The following is a 24,160-nucleotide window of genomic DNA, read 5'->3' on the forward strand; positions in this document are numbered from 1 at the left end:
GGGCCAGGGATTGTATGTCATTCTGTGGGGGAGGGTCACTACAGCTGCTCCAGGGGCCAAGAAGAGCGTGTGGGGTGGAGGTGACTAGGTAAATTCACCTAGGTTATAACATCTCCAAAGAAGCACCACTTCATGGGGAGCTCCCCTACACTAGTTCCAATGGGATTCTCCAGACTACAACAGACAAAGGAAGAACGTTTGACTCTAAACAGGCTCAGGGCTTCTTCTGAGGAGCAAAGAAACAGAACCTCCTGTCCAAGATGGATCGGAATCTCTCCTCAGAACGATTGGAAGGACATTAGGCAATGGAAGCCCTAGGAGACTGATGGGAAAATTAATGTTAAGCTTTTAGCATGTGTGTAGATTCTTCCACTGTTTTTTGGGGGGGTGGGGGGTGGGGGGGGGTGTGTCTCGGCCATGCTTTCACTTTAAGAACTTTAAGAAAAATTGGTGTTGCTTGTGAAGAGCTGTGTGGTGATTCCTGACAATCATGCTGTCGGTAGCTGTCAAAGAGAAAGTAAAGCATACATAGTGGCCTGTTTAGGCAGTCTGTTTTGCTGGAGAAATCACAGGGTAAGCAGGGACCTGTGCAGCCTTGAAAAACCCTCAGTTGGAGGAAACAGACAGGTATTTTCTCAAGAGAGGCAATGTGCCTAGAACAGGTGCCCTTCAGGGACTCTAGTAAGGCAATACAGGGGCAGTTCCCCTGAATTGTGACAACTATCTTCCTCAATGAATTCCTCCTCTTCCTCCTGCTGCTTCTACTTTGTAGCCCCATACTGAAATGTGACCATGTGCACTGTGTAGTCTGAGGCACCAAAGCAGCTGCCCTGAATGAATCTAAAAACTATTGTGTCCCGTTCCAAACCTGCAGGTAACGGTCAGTGTTGCAGTGATGTTAAATTTAATTTATTCTGATTTTATTTTCTCATTTTTCAGAGTGAAGTAGTAGTAAAGCCACCACTGCTTCTCTCTCAGTTCTTGCTTTCTTCTTTATACGGCTCCTGCCATTCTCACCCTCTTTCTGGTTTTAAAAAAACCCTGACACATCTCCCAGCACTTTGGCTTGTAAAGAGGTGCACAGAAAAGAGGCACTGGAACAGCGTTTCTTAAACATTTTAAGAACGAGAAACACCAAGCAATATTGTTTTATGAGGAATACCAAGGATTTTTTGTTAAGCCAAAAAAAATTTTTTTTTAAAAGGTGGGGTGGGGTGGGGGTTTGAGGAAAGAAAGGCTGCCTGCCCCTTTAAGGGTGGCCATTTTGAATTCTGTTCTCCACGGCACACCTCCGACTGCCTCGTGGCACACCAGTGTACCACGGAACACAGTTTAAGAAACACTGCACTAGAATCATACAATCCTAGGGCTGGAAGAGACCTCAGCAGAGCATCGAGTCCAACCCCCTACATGCAGTCATACTGTTTGCCTGTCCCTGCAACCAGATTTATACCAGAAAGACACTTGGGGCACATCTATACTTACTGGAAGATTGATACTCCGGAGGTCAATCTTCAGGCATTCAATTTAGTGGGTATAGTATAAACCTGTAAACTGAATGCTGAAGACAGCTCCTGCCAGCATCCGGTACTCCTCCTTTTGTGAGGAGTAAGGGAAGCTGACATGAGCATTTGCTGCCATCGGCCTTCCGCAGTGTGGACATTGCCAAAGCTCAGCTTAAGGTAAGACGACTCCAGCTGTACATTTTGCATAGCTGACCTTGCACACCTTAAGCCAACCTTTTGAGTTTAGTGTAGAACTGGCCATGGAGAGTACTTGGACAGATATACACGCCCAAATGTGCACAGCAGGGCTTGAAATTATATATATATATATATATATATATATATATATATATATATATAGAGAGAGAGAGAGAGAGAGAGAGAGAGAGAGAGAGAGAGAGAGAGAGAGAGAGATAGATAGATAGATAGATAGATAGAGAGATAGAGAGATAGATATAGAGAGAGAGAGAGAGAGAGAGAGAGAGAGGCCCAGTGTTTGTGCGTCTGTAACGCTGATGTACACGACCATGCCCCCTGGCCGTGTACGTCAGCACCCTGCCCCCCTTCCCCTCGCTCCGTGGCAGTTCAGGCCACAAGGCCCCCCGGATCTCCCCCGCCAGCGCTGCTTCCCTCCCTCCTTCCTCTGCCCCCCATCCTCCCCTCCAACCCCACAGCCCCCAATCCCCCCCAGCTCTGCTTTCCACCCCCCTTCCGGCGAGCCCCGCCCCCTTCCTCTCCCTGCGGGGTGCGCTGTGGCATACTACGCTGCTCCCAGCCGAGCAGCAGTCCCGCCGAGCCCACCTGAGCTGCAGTCAGCTGGGCCTGGGGCAGCAAAGGGCTGCTTGCCGCCACTAGCTGCCCCGCCAGGGCCTGGCGGGAGCGCCGCTTGCCTGGGAGCAGTGCAGCGCGCCATGGAGGGATGGGGAGGGGAAGGGGGTGGTGCTGGCCGGAACGGGGGTGGAAAGTAGAGCTGGGGCTGTGAGGGAGGATGGGGGGGCCCGGAGGAAGGGAGGAGGGAAGCAGCGCTGGTGGGGGAGTGTCCGGGGAGCCGTGGGGCTGGCCGGCAGGAAGAGGGGGTGGGAAGCAGAGTAGGGGAGGGATCGGGGGCTGTGGGGCTAGATGGGAGCGGAAAGCAGACCTGGTGGGGGGGGGGGGGGAGGGTGCAGCCACTGGCTTCTTGCCACCACTTGCTCCCCCGCCGGGGCCCAACTGAGCGCTGCTCAGGTGGGCCCAGCAGGACAGGAACGTCACCGCCCCCCCTTCCTCCTCCCGCCATGGCACTGAGTGGTGCGCCCCTCAACCGAGCCATCACAGAGGGAGGGGAAAAGGGCGGGGCCGTGAACGTTACCGTCCTCCTTCCCCTTCCGCTGTGGCACTCAGCTGAGTGCTGTGCCCCTCAGCCGGGCCACCGGGGGAGCCAACAGCACAAATGGGCTGTTTGGGCTCCCTCGGGGTGGGAGGGGAAGGAAGGGCGGTGATGTACATGGCTCCGCCCCAGCCGTTTACGTCACCGCCCTGCCCCCCTCCCTCGCAGCAGCCTGGCTGAGCAGGCAGCACTCAGCCAAGCGCCACGGCTGGCGAGGGGCGGGGGAAGAGAAAGGAAGGGGGGCAGGGAGAGAGGTAGGAGGAGAAGAGAAAGGGAGAGTGAGAGGCAGGAGGGGGAGAAGGGAAAGAAAGAGAGAGACAGGAGGCAGAGGAGAGCTGAGAGGTGGGGGGGGGGAGGCTGTAGGAAGAGAGAGAGCGCGTGCACTCAGGAGAGAAGATCTGAAAATCCCGTCTTATGACGGGATAATTGGCTAGTCATATATATAGTAGCCCAGTGTCTGAGAGTCTGTAATGCCGAAATGCTGGCTGTTCCCTCTGGGCAGCCCGTGCTGCATGAGGAGTGCGGGGCCCAAATGGTCGCTTGCTCCCACGCGGTGGCCTGGCTGAGCGGCACAGAAGTCAACCGAGCGCCACGGCGGGAAGGGAAGGGGGCAAGGGTGGTGACGTGTGGCATGACAGCGGCTCCAGGCTCTGCCCCCGGCCGTGAATGTCACTGCCTTGTCCCCCTTCGTCTCCCACCGTGGCGTTCGGCTGACTTCTGTGCCGCTCAGCCAGGCCACCACGTGGGAGCAAGTGGTGCGAGCGACCGTTTAGGCTCCGCGCTCCCCATGCAGCACGGGGAGTGCAGAGCCCAAAAGGCCATTTGGGCTCCACAGTCCCCTAGTGAGAGGCAGGAGGGGGAGGAGAAGAGAAAGAGAGAGAGAGAAGCAGTGAGACACCGGAGGCTCAGGAAAAATGACTGACGTGGGGGAGAGACCTGAAAATCCCACCTTATGATCGGCTAATTGGCTAGTCTTGAAAGAAAAGCTGTTCTTTCAAAGATTTCTAGTCATTCCAATTCTGAACAAATATGGCACTTCTGGATTTCAAAGGATTCACTTGACTGGAGTAAGTGTAAGCTTGACTGGGTGGCCCTAATTGTAGGCTAGATAAGCAGCTGCCTGCAGGACCCCACTTGAAGAGTCTCCGCTGGACCGCACTCAGACTGTTCTGATCACCCAGTTACAGACCAGTCCTGATCACCTCTTTCTAGGTTTGGAGATACTTCTCCCAGGAGGTATTGCAAATTCTGTTTATTTGGGTGTGGAGAGATGTATTAGAACTCCATGTGCCAGCCACAACAGCACATCCCTGAAACCAATGCCAAGATTCTGGGACACATTTTTGGAGCCTAAGACCTGTTTCTGCTCAGTAACATCCTGCAAGAAATGATTTCTGTTTGGAGGAGGAAGCAACAGAGGCACTGGCCAGAATCAGGAAAGAGGCAACATGAGCAGTCACTAACTTATCTTTGACTAGAGAATCCATGCCCCCACAGCTGGATCTGAATTTGAGTGTAAAAATGAATGAAGATTCAGAAAAGGAAATGCATTTACCCAGGTTGGTTCACTTGTCATTTAGATACTTTTCTTTGGACCAGACCCTTGGTTTCAGAGCCATGCTGAAATGCTCCTGTTCCAACCTTCTTCCAACACTCCTCAGGCTAATAGGGCTGGCCTATGGGTAGGAAACCTTTGTGTTTCCATTGCCTTTTGAAGCAACACTGTCGAACTGAAGAAAGCTGCATTATCCCTCTGGTGGGGGGGTCCCCAAGAATGGTGTTGAGGGGTGGTTTGGGACATTAAATGAGGGTGTCCTGGAAAAACCTCTACATGAAAAGCCCTCTGTTGAGAATTTGAGATAGCAGCTTTTTGGTCTTTTTTTTTTTTTAAATGACAGGATGTGGGATGTCAAAGAGATGATTTCATTTATTTTAGGAATCAGACTGTTCTAAAATAAGACAAGCCAGCCTGAATTGTAGTACAATGATAATAAATAATCCTTTAACTAGAAGAAAACATGACTTCGGGAACTTAATATTCCTCCTAATTTGATCTTTGCATATGAACTTGGCCTTTACAGGAAACCACTGCTCATAACTCTTCTAGCAAGACAGGTTCTCATAGCAGTTTTATGTAATGAATTGTTTATGTCTGTCTGTCCATTACTAGCGATGAGTGGGAGGACGGGGGGAAAATCCCATCATTGGCCAAAAGGGAGAATTTTTCTGTGCACGCTTTGCTGAAACACTAATTACTTGGTGAATTTCCCTCAAATAGTTTAGTTTCTTGGGTGGAAATAAAAAAATCTTTGTCTTAGTTTCATTTCAGCATAAAGGAACCTCTCTGCAGACTCTCTGTTCTGCACAGAAGAGGGAAATAAGGGGTTACTCAGGCTAGAGTATTTTTTTTGTTATTTTCCTCATAAAAAACAGTAACAAATTTATCTAATGGATCAAAGTGCCATCCACAGCCAAAATGGTGGAAGGGATATCTAATGGTGGAAGGCAAGAGACCAACTTCTTATGCCAAAGGTGGTGTGCTTTGCCTAGAGCCTAAAGAATCAGGCCCCATCTGTAGATATCTGCCATACAATCAGAACTATAATTTGCACAGTGAAATGCAGGGCCACTATATCCATGTTCATTGTAAGCCAAATCCTTAAACCCACTAACAAGGTCGCACAGGGTGCAGATGTTACTTGCTGTTACGTAATGCTGTCTGATGGACAGGCTTTGTGCAGATGAAGGGTAGCTCAGTGCACATACAATGACATCAGCCTCTCAAAAGGGCTTTCTGCAGACCCTAGTTTCTCTCTAGCTTCCCATGGCAAAGGGGGCACAAGGATCCGGGAACTACTTGCATATTTTTGCTTGTTTAAGTTACCTCTAAAATGATCTGCTGGTCCTCTCCCATCAATTGTATTGGGAGATTGTTCTTTGCTGATTTGCTTCAACAGGCCCTGCCAGTCTCCCTGGCTGACCTGCTTCTTTCACAGCTGTTATTCAGACTGCTTGTCATGGACCATGTAGTCTATTCACTCTAACCTTCCTGACACTCAGCTGTTCTAGCTCTGACATTGACAGGGCTCTTGCTTCCTGGATGCCATTCAGTAAATACCTGGCTACCATATTTGGCACTCAAGAAGAGAGAGACACAAGGATGCAGACACAAATGAAGGAATAGGATTTATTCTCCACTACAGTTGGCAGTGTAGCAACAATCAGGCCCATTGACTGTGCTCTGAAGAACGGATTCAATGGTCACTTTCTATAGGTCGCCCTCCTAAGAATTTAAATAGGGCTCTGTAAATATAAAAATGCAGGCCTGACAGTGCAAATTGGCTCCACTCTATTGACCCTGATAAAGCCAGGGTTTTGTCTCATAAGCATGTTACAGTGAATAACGTTGCTGGTCTGCCAAGACAATCGAGTTAAAATTTTCCAAAACTATGCTTGTAATATAATATTATGCAGTGAAGACATTACAATCTGCAAGGTCATTAAGAAAAAGCTAAGTAGCTGTACTAACTAAAGTTTGGTCTGATTTTTTTCAGCAGTGTGTCAGGGTTAGAGGATCACATTTACTAACGCCCCTTTCAAGTTGTATCTAATTTCTGACATTGCTGTTGTGTTGGGGAAACTTTGCTGTATTGCAGACTGCGGTACCAGTGTTGCTTTAAGATGGAGCATTTCACCCTTGGGAAAAGTAAAAGCCACCTCAAACCTCAGAGCAAACCTGAGACGGTAAATGGAGTAGACCAGAGAGAGGGAAAGCATGTCTGAAAATACAGAGCAATAAGATACTGCTTTCCTGTAGTGGGGGGACCACTGAGTTTTTAAATCCAGCTTTCCTTTATGCATGTGTTTCTTTTAAAAAAAAAAATTAAGTATAACGATTACAAGCTCCCATTCAGTATTGTTGGCTACATGGACTTTGAGGTTTTTACACCCCCAAAATTTCATTCTAGCAGAGTGCATACAAGCTCTTTTAATACACACTATGCATACTAATATACTGCTTCCTTGTTTTTTGCCTTTGACGCAAAGTTTCCATTACCATATATGTAGGGAATACATTAAAAATGACACTTTAAAGTGGACAGGGCATTTAAAATAAACATGATATAAATCTTCATGCACAATGCATAAAGATCTGACAACCTGCAAGTGTTTAGTTCTCACTGACTGTAAAGTGCTTTCAACATGAAAAGCACCATTTGCATGCTGCTACAATTATTATTGGTGTGTCAATAGAGAAACAGATACATTGTGGGTAGGAGTTTAGAAAAAGCCAGTAACACAGGTCTATGCATTTAAAGTACTTAACTTGTCCCTATTAGTGTAGTATCCCTAGGTGTCTCACAATGAAATGTATTTATACTCATAATATGCCTGTGAGGAAAGATTATTATACCCATATTGTAGATGAGAAAACTGAGGGACAGAGAGGCTTGCCCAAGGCCACACAGGGAGTCTCTGGTGGAACAAAGAATTGAACCTGGAATTCCCAAATCTCAGATTAATTCCCCAATTACCCTTCCTCCTTTAGGAGAATATCCAAGAAGGAAGCATTTATATCCTCTCAAAAGCCACGGAGAGTCAAGCAGAAAGATCAGAGGAGTTAAGACTCACAAAACAAAAGACACTCAGACTTTCACTGCAGTTACACTAGGTCTATGGGATTCATTTATCCATCCAATTAAAAAAAAAAAAAGATCCTTGGCTGTTTGCTCTAATTTATGTGAGTGCAGAAACAATTTTAGTTAGAATCGCTTCAGCAGGGTAAGTGCTCTTGATGTTTTATTAACCATTAGGAATAAATTCCACATAACATCCACAGCAATGTCACATGGTAATTGTTGAACATGTCAGTATTTTGTAAATTGACATGGCATAACTGTTCCACATCTAAACTAATTCACACTACAGTATTTCTCTGAAAACTTTCAAGGAATAAACAAAGCAACAAAACCAGAAGTCCAAGCAATGTTGTGTCAGAGTACTACTGTATACCATAAGCCCAATTACAATGCAACATGGTAGGATTCTAAAATATCTTTACTGGAACACACAGCAGAAACTCACTAGTCCTCATTAATGATTAGTTCACCTCTTGTGGATTACTGAAATTTGTGAATTTATAGTCTGAGTCCTGCAATTGTGCTGGTAGAGAGTCAATTGTAGGATGAGATCCTTTGTAAATAAGCAAATTGGAAACCATTTAATTAACACAATGAAGTATACTCTTCTCTGCAACAATGCTACACTGTATATGTAAGTACTGTTTAGGACAACCAGAGGATGTACCCAGCTGTGCTCAGGTCTTCAAATGATTTTTGTTTTTTCTTTAAATCATTGCTCAGGGTGGGGCTGGGAATGAGGGGTTCAGTATGAAGGGAGAGAGGACTGCACCAGCCTATTCTCACCACAGCAGCTTGGGACCAGCTGAGAAGCACCTCTCTATGGCCACTGCAGTTCCAGTGGGCAGAGCCAGGGGAGGGGTGCATGTCCCCCAGCTGGAGCGGGTCCAAGTTTGTACGCCCCCTCCCCCGCCCCTGCACTCCCCTGGAATGCAGCAAACTGTGCATTTTCCTGTCCCTCTGTGATGAAGGGAAACAGCCAGTAGTATTACTATATGAATTGGGGGGAGGAGAGCAGGGGGACTCTTAAGCTCCTCCATCACCCTCCTAAAAGGATGCCTGGGAGATGGGAAGCTCAGGGACGGGCAGTCATGAATGGGGGGAGGGGAAGGGAACCCCCAGACAGTCCCTTTCACCTGCCTGGTGATTCTGTCTCTTATCTGTATGGTTTTCTGAGAAGCAATCCCATTCCAGCACATCCCATTGTCCTGGCACAACCAAACCCTGACCTTGCTTTAAGTTATAAGAAGAAACTGCCTACCAAATTTGGTGATCCTGCCTCTTAGGCTATGTCTACACTGGCATGATTTTCTGGAAATGCTTTTAACAGAAAAGTTTTCCGTTAAAAGCATTTTCGGAAAAAGCGCATCTAGATTGGCAGGACGCTTTTCCGGAAAAGCACTTTTTGCGGAAAAGCGTCCGTGGCCATTCTAGACGCACTTTTCCGTAAAAAAGCCCCGATCGTCATTTTCGCGATCGGGGCTTTTTTGCGGAAAACACTACTGTGCTGTCTACACTGGCCCTTTTCCGGAACAGTTTTCTGGAAAAAGACTTTTGCCCAAATGGAAGCAGCATAGTTTTTCCAGAAAAGCACTGATGATTTTACATTAGCTCGTCAGTGCTTTTCCGGAAATTCAAGCGGCCAGTGTAGACAGCTGGCAAGTTTTTCCGGAAAAGCGGCTGATTTTCCGGAATAACTTGCCAGTGTAGACACAGCCTTACTGTTTAGGAGGAACTCTTGAACCAATGGACTCTCAGAGACAAATGAACTCTCTCAAATATATAGCAGATAGACATGGGTGATCGGTGCAGCTGGGGCTGCATGAGGCAGGCCCCCAGCCCTACCTACAGCCCTGTCTACTCTGCTGAAGCCCCACCTCCACCATAGGGAGAGGAAGAGCATGTGCACCCCAGCTTCCTTGGAGCAATGGGGAGGGAGGACACTGGGGGCAGCAACACTCCGCCCCCAGAACACCTAAAGCAACCATTCTGGGGGTGGAGTGTGGAGGAGGCCAGGCTGGCAGTTTGGGAAGGCAAAAACCTTCCTCCGCCTAAGCCACTGGATGGAGACAGACAGACATACAATATTATGTTTTCCATGCATAATGAAAAGCTTAATGAGACTTTGCTACTCTAGGCTGAGTCTCATGAAAACTACTCAGGTTCTATCACACTGTGGAAATGGAGTCATCTTTATATTTCCACAATGGAAGACACTCTCTTCCTCTTTTTTCTTAGACCACTAGAAGCAGTCCTAGTCCATCTGTGACCTAGAATTTCAGCTGAAATCCAAATGGGTCAGAAGTGTTTTTTTTGTAAGTGTCTTTCCAGGTCAGGTAATTTAGGTGGAGTTCTTCCCTCAAGGATTGCTGGTCTCTGGACTGAGTTCACCAAGACCGATGAGGCAGTTCCAGTTACAGAGCATGGCACTATTAAGTCATATTTTCTTCACTCCTCTGTCCTGCCCTAAGAGTTTAATTTGAGTCAGGGATTGCTAGTCCCTGGGCTTGGCACTTCCCAGCCCCAGTACCTCTGGGCTGTCCAAATCAGTTATGAAAGTAAAAATAAATAAATAAATAGCTTCTTAAGCCATGTCACCTAATTGCTTGCAGCCCAGCACCTCTTCCATTACAAATTAAGCACTGCCGGCCTCCAAGCAAGCACAAAGGAATTACTACCCAACTCCACTGATTATGCCCGGGTCACTGTATAAACCAGGCTCAGCGAACATTAAAGCCAACTTGCCCTCCCGTGTCTAATCAATATGTAAATAACAATCCTTTCCCATGCAAAGCGAACACTTAGCGTTTTGATTCCAGAGATAATGACTGGCCCGTTAACAGACCATCTCACTAAGCAGGAAAACGGGAATGAAAAACCTCGCTGTTCAAAATACAAAGATACAAGTGTGCGCTTCTAGAGCATTAGTGCTGACAGGAGAGGGGAAAAGCAGCATGAGAGCGCACAGATTTAATATTAAACATTAATCTAAGCTAAGAGTGGCTGCCAGATATATATTGTATCTAAATAACATATGCATTTTATTCTGTCTGGAAAACACCCTGAACATTTTGATCATTATAATAACTGTGTAGGTTCAGAGTACATGTGTGAGTAAATTTTAGTGTCAAATCTCTGCCATGTCCGACAGAATATTTTAGGGGCTTCTTTCAATCTGACAGCCAGAGCACTTTGAACCTTGAAAAGAACCCAGAAAACACAACAGCGACCAAGAAAAGATATCAGCAGGGGTGGTGAGGAAAGAGAGTACTGTAGACAAAAAGGCTTTTGTTCCCACAGTCCATTTCATGTGGAGATTGTGAGGTGAATGGCTTTGAAATGAAATTGAAGGAGTTGCTAGGTCACAGGAAACGGGATTGTCGGAACTTGTTTTGTGAGTCGATTTCTTTAAAAAAACAAAAACACGAAGCTAATCTTTCAAAGATTTCACCCTCAATCTCTCTCACACGCCCCCTCCTCTCCTTTCGCGGAAGACTCTCGTGTTAAGTGTTTTTTGTTAGAAGGGGAGTTTGGAAAAAAAAAAGTTGAGGAGTGGCTGGGATCCGTGCTACCTTCTCCCAGGAATTCTGCCCTCTTAGCCAATAGCTGGGATGTATGCAAATGAAGTTCAGTAGCCTGCCTCCCACAAGTCCAACGTGAGCTCAGAGACACTGGGAACTTTGCAGTACCAAGAACTCTCACATTAGCCTGGCAAACCAACTGCAATTCTGGGAATATTTGTTTCGTTCAGCAAGGCATTAAATGGGTGAGAAAAAACCTGCGCTCTCAATGTGTTTTGTCTAGTTGTACAAGACTACTCCATATAAGCCTGCAAATATGAAGTATAAGGTAAGGAAAAGGGGCTTCTTTGAAGGAATTTTCTAATTAAATATATGTGGGGTGGGAGCCATTAACATCTTCAGTTCCAAAAGGCTTCTGAGTGACAGTTTCCTCGCAGTGCAAAATCCGATGGATATAGAGCACTTTGCTTGAAATAAATACCCTAAATTCTGTCTAGTTTTTAGACTCTTTTCAGATTGTCCCTAAGCAAACTCCCAGCTCATTTTCCTGCAACTACTACAGATAGAGCAGTGGCTCAACGTAGATGGAAAAGCACAGCTTCTAAATCTCAGACTCGCTTATTTTTGGATTCATCCGAAGGCAGTCTCAGTCTCTCCTCCTGTTGTGAATGACTTTGCCATGTGTGTTTCAAGGAGATCTTCCAAAATTCTACATACCATTTTCTGAGATCCTTAATATTGGGGCTCTGAATGGGAAAAAAAATTGCGGGGCAGTTGGTCTAGTCTGAAAATAAAATGAGCTTTTAGTAGAAAGCCTGGTACACCTACCATGAGTAATACATGCATTAGGTTAAAGTTCTGATGAATCCTGGTAAAAATGCTTCTTGCATTCATCGGTGGCAAAATATTTACTTAACTCCAGTCATCTGAAGAAGTGGGCTGTACCCACAAAAGCTCATGATACCATCTACATGTTTTGTTAGTCTATAAAGTGCTATCAGACCTTTTATTGTTGTTTAAGTATATTAACTGGTAGGTACTTTGTTTCCAAAAGCAAGACCGTTTTCTCATAGATTATGAAAGTATAATCTAGAAAAGGAGCGGCTAGGGGGGAAAAAAACTTAACTCAGTCAGCATGTGGTAAGATTCCGCATGAATTTACTGGACCAAATTCTGATCCCTCATATTCCAGTGTAAAAACTGAATTGATTGCACTAAAGTTAAGGGAAGTTACTCCAGATTCACGGTGGTGCAAATGACAGGAGAATAAGATCCCTTAAATGGAAAATAAAGTGTATAGTATAGAGAGAACACCTGGGAAAAGATTCTCTTTTTTAAATTAGGTTTGATTTCAGAATCGAATGTACTTTCCTATAACTGTTTTTGATGCAAGTACAGTACTATACATATCTGAACAAGTGACTAAAATTCTCCTTTCATTTGCACCAGCATAATAATTTCAGCAACTTCAGAGTTTCACTGGAATACTCAAGGACATTTACATTGATGGATGTAAAATGTGCATGTGTATGTATATGTGCGTGTGTCCTCAAATGTAAAATGTGTATATTTACACCCCCCCCCCACACACACACCCCACCCCTTTCTAAGTGACGTTCAGCATTATTATCCAGCACTGTTTATAAACATAGAAATTGTTGTTTTCCCCCTATGAAATAATCAGCCTGTTTTCTACACTTTAACAAATGTTTTATGTGAACAAGCTTTTTTTAAACGTGGTTTGTTTTAATTAGCTAGGAGCAAGAAACCAATTATATATTTGGAAATTAGAACCATGTTCCTCTCTCCACTCTTTAACAAATCAACCAACCCACTTAAAGACAGAAACATCAAGCACTGATGTATATATCAATCATAGTGGTACACAAATTATAAATATCTGGGCAGAGTACTGGATTGATGCATTAGACTAACGTATAGACATATAGTAATCTTGTGTGACTGCAGAAAGAGGGAGGAAAAGAATATTTTGATTCCCCCTGCCACACACACACACACACACACACCAAAAAAAACTCATTAAGTTCAATACAAAGGTGAATTACAAAAATCACACACATTCACACAGACTGCAAGCTCTTTTAGATCTTTTTGTTGTATATTTACCATACCTAGCACCATGGAGCCCTAATCTGGAAGTGATTAGTGTGGTTTAAGAACCTATAGAGTGGAACCTCCCAAAGCTACCAGAATACAAATAAATACTAGCTATAACACATGTAAACTCTCACTCACTTTTAGCTGTGTGTGTTCTTATTTGTTATTCAGGATGAGCTCAATCTAAACTCTCAAGAAATTGAACACTCACAGTCTTTAGGAGAATTTAGATTTAGATCTAGACTTCATGGCCATCTCTCATTTGTATCATTAGCTGGACCCCAGATTCCATCTGTGGCATTCAGATACCGTAGTGATGGGGGTCTTACATGACCTAGAACGACTCTCAGAACTTCCCAATTCAGATCTGAACTCTATGGCTGGCTCTGTGTTGTAATAGGCTGAGCCAAAACCACTGATACAAATACCCCTAAACTTTATAGTTCAGGTCCATCATTATTTGATACTGCTTTAGAGAAATAGTCACACAGAGGGAACATGGATAAATAATGTAACAAAATAAGGAATGCACTGAAATTGCTGCTTCACTTAGTAGAAATTGTCGTGTTAACATTAATCTTTAACTAATTAAACACATTTTCCTCTCACAAATGATGAGCTATAGTGACTTAAAAAATGACAGACCTACACAGTTATACAACTCCTTATAATTTTTTGCTACCCTCCCCTTCCCTCCCCTCCCTTGCACATTGCCAAAAAAACAACTCTACAGCAGTGAGGAGATCATATTTCACACTAGCCACAAGGCACTGAGAGACTGAAATAAGCCACTTCCACAACAGAAATCTTCCCAGTTCTATAATGTTCCTTTCCTGTCTAGTTTGAAGGCTTTGGTTTGGAAGGGGATTACGTAATTCAATCTAGATGGAGCAGGCTAGACAAAGAAAAAGAATAAACTATTTAAAAAAAAAAAAGACAGAAGGTTTTTGGTCTCTACAAACCTTCCTGCCAGACTACGTGTTTACATTTCATGGGAAGTTTGGAGTATTTATTTGAACAGTTTATCCAGGACAAATATCCTGAGATCTATTTCTCAGATATTGGGGAAAACTACAAAGAAAATACATTTTACCTTCTTGTACAATTTTTCCTAATGTGACTATATATTTTATTTTATATTTTTATCTGTTTGCTCATTGCTTATTTTAGGGAGAAGAAGATAAACAGTACAAACATTAATATTTTAATTTTTGATTTGAAAGTGTGTGTACAGGTTGTGTTTATGCCAGGCATAAAGTGGACTTGGTTTCACAAACAGCTTCCTGTAGTTTTCAAAATGCAGTAAGTGGTGACAGGTGGGTTTGTGTGTGTGTTAAACTTACCTGTACATTAGAAGAGTCTCTGTTCATTGAAAAAAAACAGCACTTTATAGACTAACAAAACATGTAGACAGTATCATGAGCTTTCGTGGGCATAGCCCACTTCTTCTGATGCAAAAGCTCATAATCCCATCTACATGTTTTGTTAGTCTGTTACAGAAAAAACCCAACAACAAATGGTCTGGTAGCACTTTATAGACTAACTGGGCTATCCCCTGAAGCTTCTGTTTATTGAGGTGACTGAGACAATGATTATACGCCATGTGGAGTGTTGCTTGGTAGTGATGGAAGGACTTCACTCACTCATCTTCCTCCAACAGACTGGTACTGAAAAAAAAGGATTTGCTCACCTTGCTCACTGTTCTTTTGACCTAAACTTGTTTGAGAAACAAGATGGAGAACAAAATAACAGGGGTGAAATTCTGCTCCCCACTTCCTCACTGAAGCCAGTGGTAAAACTCCTACTGACTTTAATAAGGCCATGATTTCACTAATTTTTTTCCCCTCTTTTTGCCATTCTCCACTCCATGCCCTGAGTCAAATTCAGTTAAATTGGACAGTAGGGTAGATAGAGAAGCATAGAAGAAAAATCTCAATCAGTTCTCCATGATTAGTCTCCTAGTTTCCCAATATTTAATTAGACTCACCTTCCCTTATACCTTTCACCTGTGTTCTATCAAGTGTACTTCATGATATATTGCAAGCTGTGTTGTATATATTTGCATATTGACTGAAATGTTTTGTAATTTTGTATGAAAGATTCTCTCAGATATAAATGCCATTACATTATGATGGTATTGTGGCATACCTCAAGTTCTTTTTCATCCATCTATGCCATATTACTTCCCATAGAATCTTGATATTATATACTTCAAAAGACTGAATTCTTAATTGCTGAATCCAAACCACCTATGATTCTGAGGACAAAGTCTCCATTACTAAAACTTTTCTCTAGGGAAATGAAAATGTAATCAGGTGCTGCCATGATTAGACATACTGTGACATAATGGAAGGAGTACTGTGCTAACAAGTCTTGGATAGCTATTTGCCAACCACAAGCAACACTGAAAAGAAAGGGGAGGGGAAGTTTGTTACAGCACTCAAAGGGGTATCTGTATTGGGGGAGGGAGGAAGAGGGCATGACTGCATTCCACATCTCATTTAAACCAGTAAGAATGGTGAGAATGTATAGTATGAGGTTTTGATTTTCCATTTTAAATAATGTGTTGGCAAGAAAGGAACCTAAACAAATTGGTTTGAAATGCCTGCCATTTGAACTGGGCAGTAATATATACACTTAATTACAAAGCCTGCATGCCAAGTCAAACAAATAGTGCCACTTGGAAGAAATACCGTATTTCCAACCAGAAATGCTTGTGAAAAGCTATTTGTAGCCCAAACAATGAACAGCAAATTATTTGACTACATGAAGGGAAAAGAACGGCCTGTATTTTACTGACCAAAACCCTTTTGTTTACCTTGACACCAACCTGTGAAGGCAGTAAATAAGGTTAGTAAGACCTTAGCAAAAAAAGTCACATCACAGAGCACACTAACCACCAAAGTTTAAAAACCAACCTTCAGTCTACCAAGCAACACTCAGCGTTTAGACCGCTTTAGTCACTTCATGTCTTAAAGGGCACAGCATCGTACTCATAAAAAAAAAAAAAAAAAAAAAAAAAGGAATATGATGAACTTTTAAGCAATTTTTCTTACTGATTTTTAACGGTCTGGAAATCAGTACTGTTGACATGAAAGATTTTCTAATTAGAAGCCAATTTAGCACTAACAAACTGAACAAATGCAAGTTGCATACACTTCTGGAAGACAACAATCCTTGCAAATCTGGTTCAGTTTTGAGCCTATCCCCCCTTAAAAAGTTTTCCAAATAAGAATTTAAAAATTGACTCCTTCTCATATTATACAACACATACATGCTTGAATTCATATTGGGCCATGGGCCTAACACTGCAGCCTTTACTCCAGAATGATTCCCATTACATTCAATGGAAGTTTTACCTGAGTAATGATAGAAAACCACGCTGACCCTCATATCAGTGGAGAGGGGCAGTACAAATGGATGCATGTTGGGTGAATGTGAATGAACAGTGTGCAGTCTTAGCAACCATGCAATGCTTCTCTATGGGTGCTTTGAAGGGTTTGTGCACCTTAATGTAGGGGAAGGAGGTTATGAAAGCAGTAGTTATCTTTGACATCACAGAGAAGGCAGTAGCAATGAACAAATCAATGGTGGTACTGACTTTCTGCCAATGGCCTGGAGAAGACCAAAGGGGTTAGTAGCCTTTAGACAGACACTGGAGAGGTGGCTTGGTTTCTATGCATCTTAGGAGTCTGCACGACTTGGGACCTAGACTGCTGATCACTTCTGCTGAAGCCATTCCCAGCCAAATGCAGAATGTATCAGAAACCATAGTTATAAACTCAATTTTCTCTCTTCTGTTAGTCTCTGAGGGGTACAGTATCCAATTACCTCACTCTCACATCAAGCATTTTACTCATGAGAAACTGAGGCACTGAGAGGTTAAGTGACTTATCTAAGATCATAGAGAAAGTCTGTGGTGGAGTGGAGAACTGTAAACAGGTCCTGCAAGTACTAAGTTAGTCCCTTTTGTAGTACTAATGAGTCATCCATCTCTACACTAACCCACTGTAATGTCAAGTCAAAGTAGTAGCTAGTGATGGGCAACTATTTAAGTGGTTTGTAGACTCTCTGCATGAGGATGTTCCAAAGTCCGGCATTTCTGAGAAATGTATCTGAACCTATTCCATCTGGAAATTTGGTTAGATTCTCTAAAATGTCTAAGATGACCCAAAAGCAGTAGTTCATGGAATGGGCTGGAACATTAGTCTTACTTGTGATATTTTGTTACTTCAGATTTCACTTGTATCCATAAGTAGTCCGGTCCTGAGAAAATTGTACATAAAACTGTTTTTAACCACACTTTTAGGGATACTCTTATGTGTCTTAAGTGAGAATTCAGGCCTGTTGTTACTCAAAGGCAGTTTGCCATACCTTCAGAAGACCTGAACATGGGTTTACATGCCAGAAGTGGCTTTTATGATAAACTACTTGCGTGGTGGTAGAAGTAGCAGTAATAGTCTGTGAAGTTGCCCTAGGAAACATGTTCTGAAGATGGCATTAGGATAGCCCACTCAGACAGAGGAGGAAATGTTTCTGCTGACCTGCACAAAACCTGTTGCTGGTGAAAACATTACTGATAAATCTGGTTATCACTGAAAATCACCCAACCCTATTCCTGAATTATGGCATCTTATCACTGGCCATTGAACTCTATACGTGTTTACTGCAGAGAAGCTTACATTACAGTGAGCTTACACACACACACACACACACACACACGAGTCAAAACTCAGGTCAGCTGTGACTGGAGTTCTCAGGAAGAACTCAGACTCAGTCAAAAGTTCTCCTGAGTCACAGACACTTGTACAGCAGCTATTCCACTCAAACAGGCACAGCAATGTCACCTTCACGCTTGTAGACTTGAAGCAACCACTGTGACCACCTCATCTGATTTCCTGCACACTGCAGGCCACAGAACCTTGCCCACCCACTCCTATGATAGAACCACAACCTCTGGCTGATCTACTGTTTGAAATCCTCAAATCATGCTTTACAGGTTTAAAGTTACAGAGAATCCACCATTTCCTCTGGTTCAGGGGTCTCAAACACATAGCCCACAGGCCACCTACAGCCGGAACATATCCACAATCTGGCCCAGCTGCCTGAGTGGGAGGAAGGAGCCATGTCCATACTCATCCTGCAAATCCTGCCCCCAGGGATGCGGCCTCAGGGATTGCGTGGGGGACAGGGTACAATAGGGGAATACAGTGAGATAGTGGTGGGAAGGAGTAGAGCTAGGGAGATGGGGATGGACATGCCGCTCCCCCAAAGCCACGGGGACTCTGGCTGCTGATGGACCACAGGCCATGAGTTTACTCTAGTTGAAACCAGTAAGTGACCCATGCCCCATGCTGCAGAGAAAGGTAAAAACTCCCCAAGGTCTCTGATGATTTGATCAGGGGTAGGAACAGGGAGGAGAATTCTTAGCACCAAATATGGTAGAGTTAGACCCTGAGCACATGGGCAAGAACCCACCTGATTAATTCTGGGAAAGAATTCACTGTCGTAACTCGGAGCCCTCCCCATCTTGTCCTATTGGTAGCCACTGGAGATATTTGCTACTAGCAGTTGCAGATGGACCACGTGCTCTTGTGGGCAACCTCATCATGCCATCCCCTCCAAAAACTTGTCAAGCCCATACTTGAAACTAGTTAAAATGTTTCCCCACACTGCTCGCCTTGGGAGGATGCTATTCTAGAATTTCAGTCTGCTGATGGTTAAAGACCTTTATCTAATTTCAAGTTTAAACTTGTTGATGGCCAGATTATATCCATTGCATCATGTGCCAACATTGTCCTTTGTCCCTTGACTTAAATAACTCCTCTCCCTCTCTTGTGTTCATCCTTCCGATGTATTTATAGAGAACAACTGTATTTTCCCTCAGCCTTTGTTTGGCTAGGCTAAACAAACCAGCTCCTTAAGTTTCCTTTCATAAGGTAGGTTTTTCCATTCCTATGATCATCCTCACAGCCTCTCTCTACACTTGTTCCAGTTTGCATTCACATTTCTTAAACCTGGAAGGCCTGAATTGCACACAGTATTCCAAAGGAGGTCTCGTAATGCCTTCTAGAATAGTCATAGCACTATCCTCTCTCAACTGGTAATATCTCGCAAGACACATTCTAGGAGTCCATTAGCTTTTGTAAGCTACCAATATGATGGAACCTGGAAAGTCATCCTGTGATTGACTGTTGAATACACAACAGATTTTTTCCTCATCTGTTGTTTTAACATATATGACCCCCATCTTACAGGGGGAAAAAATATGTTCGTCCCAAAGTGCATGACTTTGCAGTTTGCACCATTAAATTTCATCCCTTTTCTATTGCTTCAGTTTTCAAGGTCATCCAAATTTTCCTTTCATGAGATTACAGTCTTCCTTCATATTGGCAAAATTAGTGCCACCCACACATTTTATTAGCACATTCCCCCTTTTTGTACCAAGACCATGAATGAAAATGTTAGATTAGTCCCAAAACCAATCCCTGAGGAAGCCACTAGTAATCTTCCTCCAGCTTGACAGTTCACCTTTCAGCCAATGTGTAAATTTAACAATACAGTTTAGATGTATTTGAATTGAATATTCAAATACATCACTCATCTTCTCCAATTTTTCCCCTTTGCCATCAGAACTGTATCAAGTCCAGGTAGATTTGACCTACTGCATTTCCTTTATCTAAAAAAATTTGTTATTTAGAGATCAGGTTGATGGGGGCATGATCTACCTTTTGTAAAACCATGTTATATTTTATCCCAGTTTGTTCCAAGATATTGCATACAGCTGAGGTAAAACAGGTTTTTAGTTTTGCCTCTTTCTTAAAACTAGGTGTTAGATTAGCAATTCTCCAGTGGGGATAACCCCTTAGTTAATGGGGTCTTTAAAAATCCCTGCTAGGAGTTTAGAGCTCTAGGAGGCACTGGGGAGGAATAACTTAACCTCTCACCAAGTACATTCTATTTAGAAATAGCAGGAGCGAAGCATCTACATACGCCTTATTTCAAAATAGTTATTTCGGAATAGGAGTTATTCCTTGTAGAATTAGGTTTACAGATTTCAGAATAAGCCATCCGTAGTTTTGAAATAACAGAATGGCTGTGTAGACACTCTCATTGGGTTGTTTTTTTTTTAAATAGTGGAGTGTAGACGTACCCTTTGAGTACGACTTCCACTCAGATGTGGTAATTTCTGCTTTCACATCCTTTCCTTAGTGCTTCTTCCAGCATTTGTAGAAGTGGGCATTCCCATTTCCCCCAAATAACTAAATCAATATCACAAGTTGGAAAATAAAGCCCTGTACTAAAGCTGCCAAATATCTGAACATCAGTTGTAGGCTAAAGCTCTTTGATGACCGTCTCTGTTCTTTTCACCACTTCTCATAGTTGTTTCTTCAGGACAAGGGGACATGAAGTCACGAAAGTCAATTATTTCTTCCTGGAGCCCCTGTACAGCCAAGCTGTATTGCCTGGTTTCCCAGAGTGTGCCTCATTTCCCTTAGCCATCCTGCCATGACTGCTAAGCTCCTCATTACCTTTATTAAAAACTGAGGCAAAGTACTCATTTACTTTGGGCTATGCATATTGGCCAGCTCTAAAAGGGCTCAAAGCCACGGAACCAGGGGAAACGATGGCCATGCCGGGCCCCTGGGCAAGGTAAGGGAAGCTGGCTCTGTGCCCCTAGAAGGGGCAGAGCCTCAGGCAGAAGAGGCAGGGCCAGGGCAGCAAGCCCATAGCACCGCCCAGAATGCGCCAACCTGCCACATCCCCCAAAGCATGCAACATGGCACCCTGGCAGTCATTGTAAGGGCCTGGAGCACCAGGCACTGCCTCTACCCTTTAGAATTGCCAGGCCATGGGGCACTTCACCCCTTACCCCTCTTGCTGGTGGGCCTGCATAGAACCACCCTATCTTCTTTCATGCACCCATAGGGATGCTGGGAGGGATCAAGGCTTGGAGTTCCCCTCAGCCTCACTCTAGGGTGGCCATTCGTGCTCTTTTATAGAGGACAGTCCTGGTTTTTGTTACTGTCTTCTGTCCTCTATTCATACGAAGCAGGACGTCCTTATGCCTTCTATTTTTCTCTTGAGACCAGAGGTGAAAGTAAGCTGGTGTGCCCTGGTGCAGTGCTCCCACAAGCAGCAGTCAGAGGGCTGGGGCGCTCAGCTGCACTACTCCCAGCCCGATTCCTAACGGCGGCCTTGCTAAGCCTTTTTTCAAAAGCTGGGAGGGCAGCGGGGGAGGGGACTGCAGCTACACATACTGGGTCTTCTTCCTCTACCAGGGAGCAAGGGGAAAGTGCTCAGCTTGTGCCTTCCTCTCACTTGCGGCTGCTGAAGGGGAGGGCAGAGGAGGAATGCAACAGGCTGTGAACTTTCCCCTCACTCACCGAGAGTCAGAGAAAGAAGAGCAGCAGTGACCCAGTATGTGTGGCTGCAGCCCCCCCCCTTCCAAGATGGCACCTTTGCCCCACCCCACACTCATCCATCCAACCCCAGTCCTGAGCCTCATAACTCTGATTTCTGAATCTCACACATCCCCCTGCCCTGGGTTCCCTCTGCACTAGATGCAACTGTCCTCTCTTCTTGAGGTACCTTCATGGCCAGCCTACCTCACACTATGACTTGCCCTTGAGCAGAGATGCACCTGCTTGGAGCCCACTGAAATGTGGCCCTGTATGTACAAAACGATGGAGGAAAATATGATAAACTAGGGATGTGAAGGTGAACTGGTTGGGGCTGGAGCAGCTCCCCTACTGCTGTGGGCATGGGGCTGCTCCAGCACAAAGGGGCCATCACTGGAGCACTAGTTAACTAGTTAAACTCCATGTACTGGTTAAACTCAAGCAGCAGGGCCCACCACAGGCAGGAACCAGGGGAGCCATGAACTGTGGCAGACCCAGCCTGGAATGCTGCGGACAGGGGCACTCCAGCTTGGGTCTGAGCAGCCCCCGCCTGTGAGGGGAGAGTTGCTGCAGCCCAGATGGGCTGAAGCAGTTCCTAAGTCTACAACCATTTAAGCAGTTAACCAGTTAAACATCACGTGTAACCAGTTAACTTAAAGGGGATTTTATATCCTTAACATACTATGGGGGACTCAGTGTGAGCTTAGCAAAGCAAACAGTGCAGCGTAATATATACCTTAAACACAATGTCTGCTATTGCTAATTAAAGCAGGATTTAGAGATATTAGGCCAAACTCTCTACTGGTGTAAACTGATGGAACTCCATGAATGTCAATGGAGTTGGGTCAATTTACACCAGCAGAAAGTGTGACTCAAATATTGCTGCTTATCTTAGGCTGCTCTTGCAGAAGGTCCCCCTCCCCTTTCCTGGTCTTTGTCTAGACTTTAAGAGTAGTGTAAACTACTGTGATTTTTAATGAATTAATTTTTCTCTAGTGCCTTTGGGTGTGACTCGTATTTGTCAGGAAATGGAGCAGCTAACGCTGCAGTTCAGACTCCTAGAAAAAATTGTACAGGATATACAAAAAAAAAAAGTGTATTTTTCCCTTCTCTGGGATTGGAAGCCATGCCTGCCTTTTTAGGTGTATTTTAAAGCCAGTTCATTCAGAGTCAGGCTGGATTAGCCTGCCTTGAAAAGGGAAAGCATTAAGAATGTATTCACTCTACAGGAATGCAATCAGCACATCAGAGGCCTTTTCTTAAACAGGCCCCATTCACTGAGCAGTTGAAATTTCAGCGGGAACAACTCTGTGAATCACGTGGAAACAATGGGTCCTGGGGAATGTCAAAGTGGCCTGGGAATAAATCTTGTTTCCCAATGAATGTCACTAGGAGAAAAAAAGACCATGAAAACTCAGAATGTCCTTCAATGCGCTACTCTTTATCCAATAGCTAAATCAACACAACATATACTTAGCCTGTCTGGCATGTACTTTGCAATACCTGGGTTTGGGTGCATTTTCCTTCTTTCTTAGTTAGTTTACATGGAGTTAAAATGCCTGTGATAACCATTCAGTTTCTTTGGGTGTTTAAGGTATTATTGAACCAAGAAGGATCTTCTAGTGGATTTTTCTTTGTGTTGATGTACTGTATTAATCTGTAAATACTCTCAGTTATACTGATGCTATCGTACTCAATTTAATGAGGTTGTACCACTATAACTGGCAGAAGGACCCAGCCACCTTATTTATATTGTGTGTGTGTCAATGTCGTCTTTCTATATCTTTAGGCATTCATGTGGTCCTCATACCACAGTAATATCTAAGTGTTTTATTATTTAAGCAATCGTAGGCCTCAGCCATGGTGTTGGAGACCCGCATTTAAGGCACAGTTGTCTCCCACCTTGGTTATACCACATTCACAATATAAAAAAGGTCCCCAAACTGTGCTAAAGGCTTGGACATGATCAATCACCCACCTAATGTTTGCTCTTCATTTCAAAAGGAGTGTTATAAGCAGGGATGTTGGGGTGTAACCAGCTAGCCATTTAAACAATTTATGCTTACTGGTTAATGGGATCTGTTAAACTCGCACTCGGCTGTTTCCTGGGGCGGCGGCTTCTCTGCAGCAGGGCAGCAAAAGCTTCCTCCTCGGGAGCTGGATGGGCAAAGGCTGCCTGCTCCACTTACAGGGAGGAGGCAGCGATGCCACTTTCTCGGGAGCAGAGCTGGCAGGGTCTGGCAGCCCTGCTCCTGGGGAGGCTTCGTTGCAGACTAAGCTTTATACTGCAGAACCTGCAGTGCATGTAACTGCTAAGATTTTTAGCATCTACATGGTTACCAAATTAAAAGCTTTTTAACATCCCTAGTGATAACCAGATTGGTGACCATCGTGTAATAGTTTCCCCTATCAAGCTGTACAGAGAAAGTGTAAATCTACCTGGGAAGAGACTTGTTGCAAAGGCCTCGACTGGAAAGTTAAAAACTTAAACCAGATTTCAGGACTGGGTTTTTCTCCCCTCATTGTTTTTCCTGCCCTACTCCTTTTACTCATAAGCATCCAATATCCCGTCTTCTTTAACTAAGGAAGTAATTGACTGCCTGAGGGA

General features: G+C 44.1%; 1 protein-coding gene across 4 annotated transcripts in view; it reads left to right on the forward strand.

The window, feature by feature from the left end:
* Positions 1–24,160, forward strand: part of NEDD9 (neural precursor cell expressed, developmentally down-regulated 9) — a 150,670-nt gene that overhangs the window by 83,206 nt on the left and 43,304 nt on the right. Inside the window, exon 1 of one of the 4 annotated variants that reach the window (XM_075921260.2) lies at positions 10,780–11,360. The exons of 2 other annotated variants lie outside the window; for them this stretch is intronic. Coding sequence is in view for 1 of the 2 variants with exons in the window: in XM_006138774.5 (XP_006138836.3) it covers positions 11,349–11,360 (12 nt within the window). In the remaining variant the exon portion in view is untranslated. Of the gene's footprint in view, positions 1–10,779; positions 11,361–24,160 lie in introns of those variants that run through there. One more of the 4 variants, XM_006138774.5, reaches the window with a different exon arrangement.

Source organism: Pelodiscus sinensis, chromosome 2, assembly GCF_052426305.1.
Source record: "Pelodiscus sinensis isolate ZL-2025 chromosome 2, ASM5242630v1, whole genome shotgun sequence".
Lineage (NCBI taxonomy): Eukaryota > Metazoa > Chordata > Testudines > Trionychidae > Pelodiscus > Pelodiscus sinensis.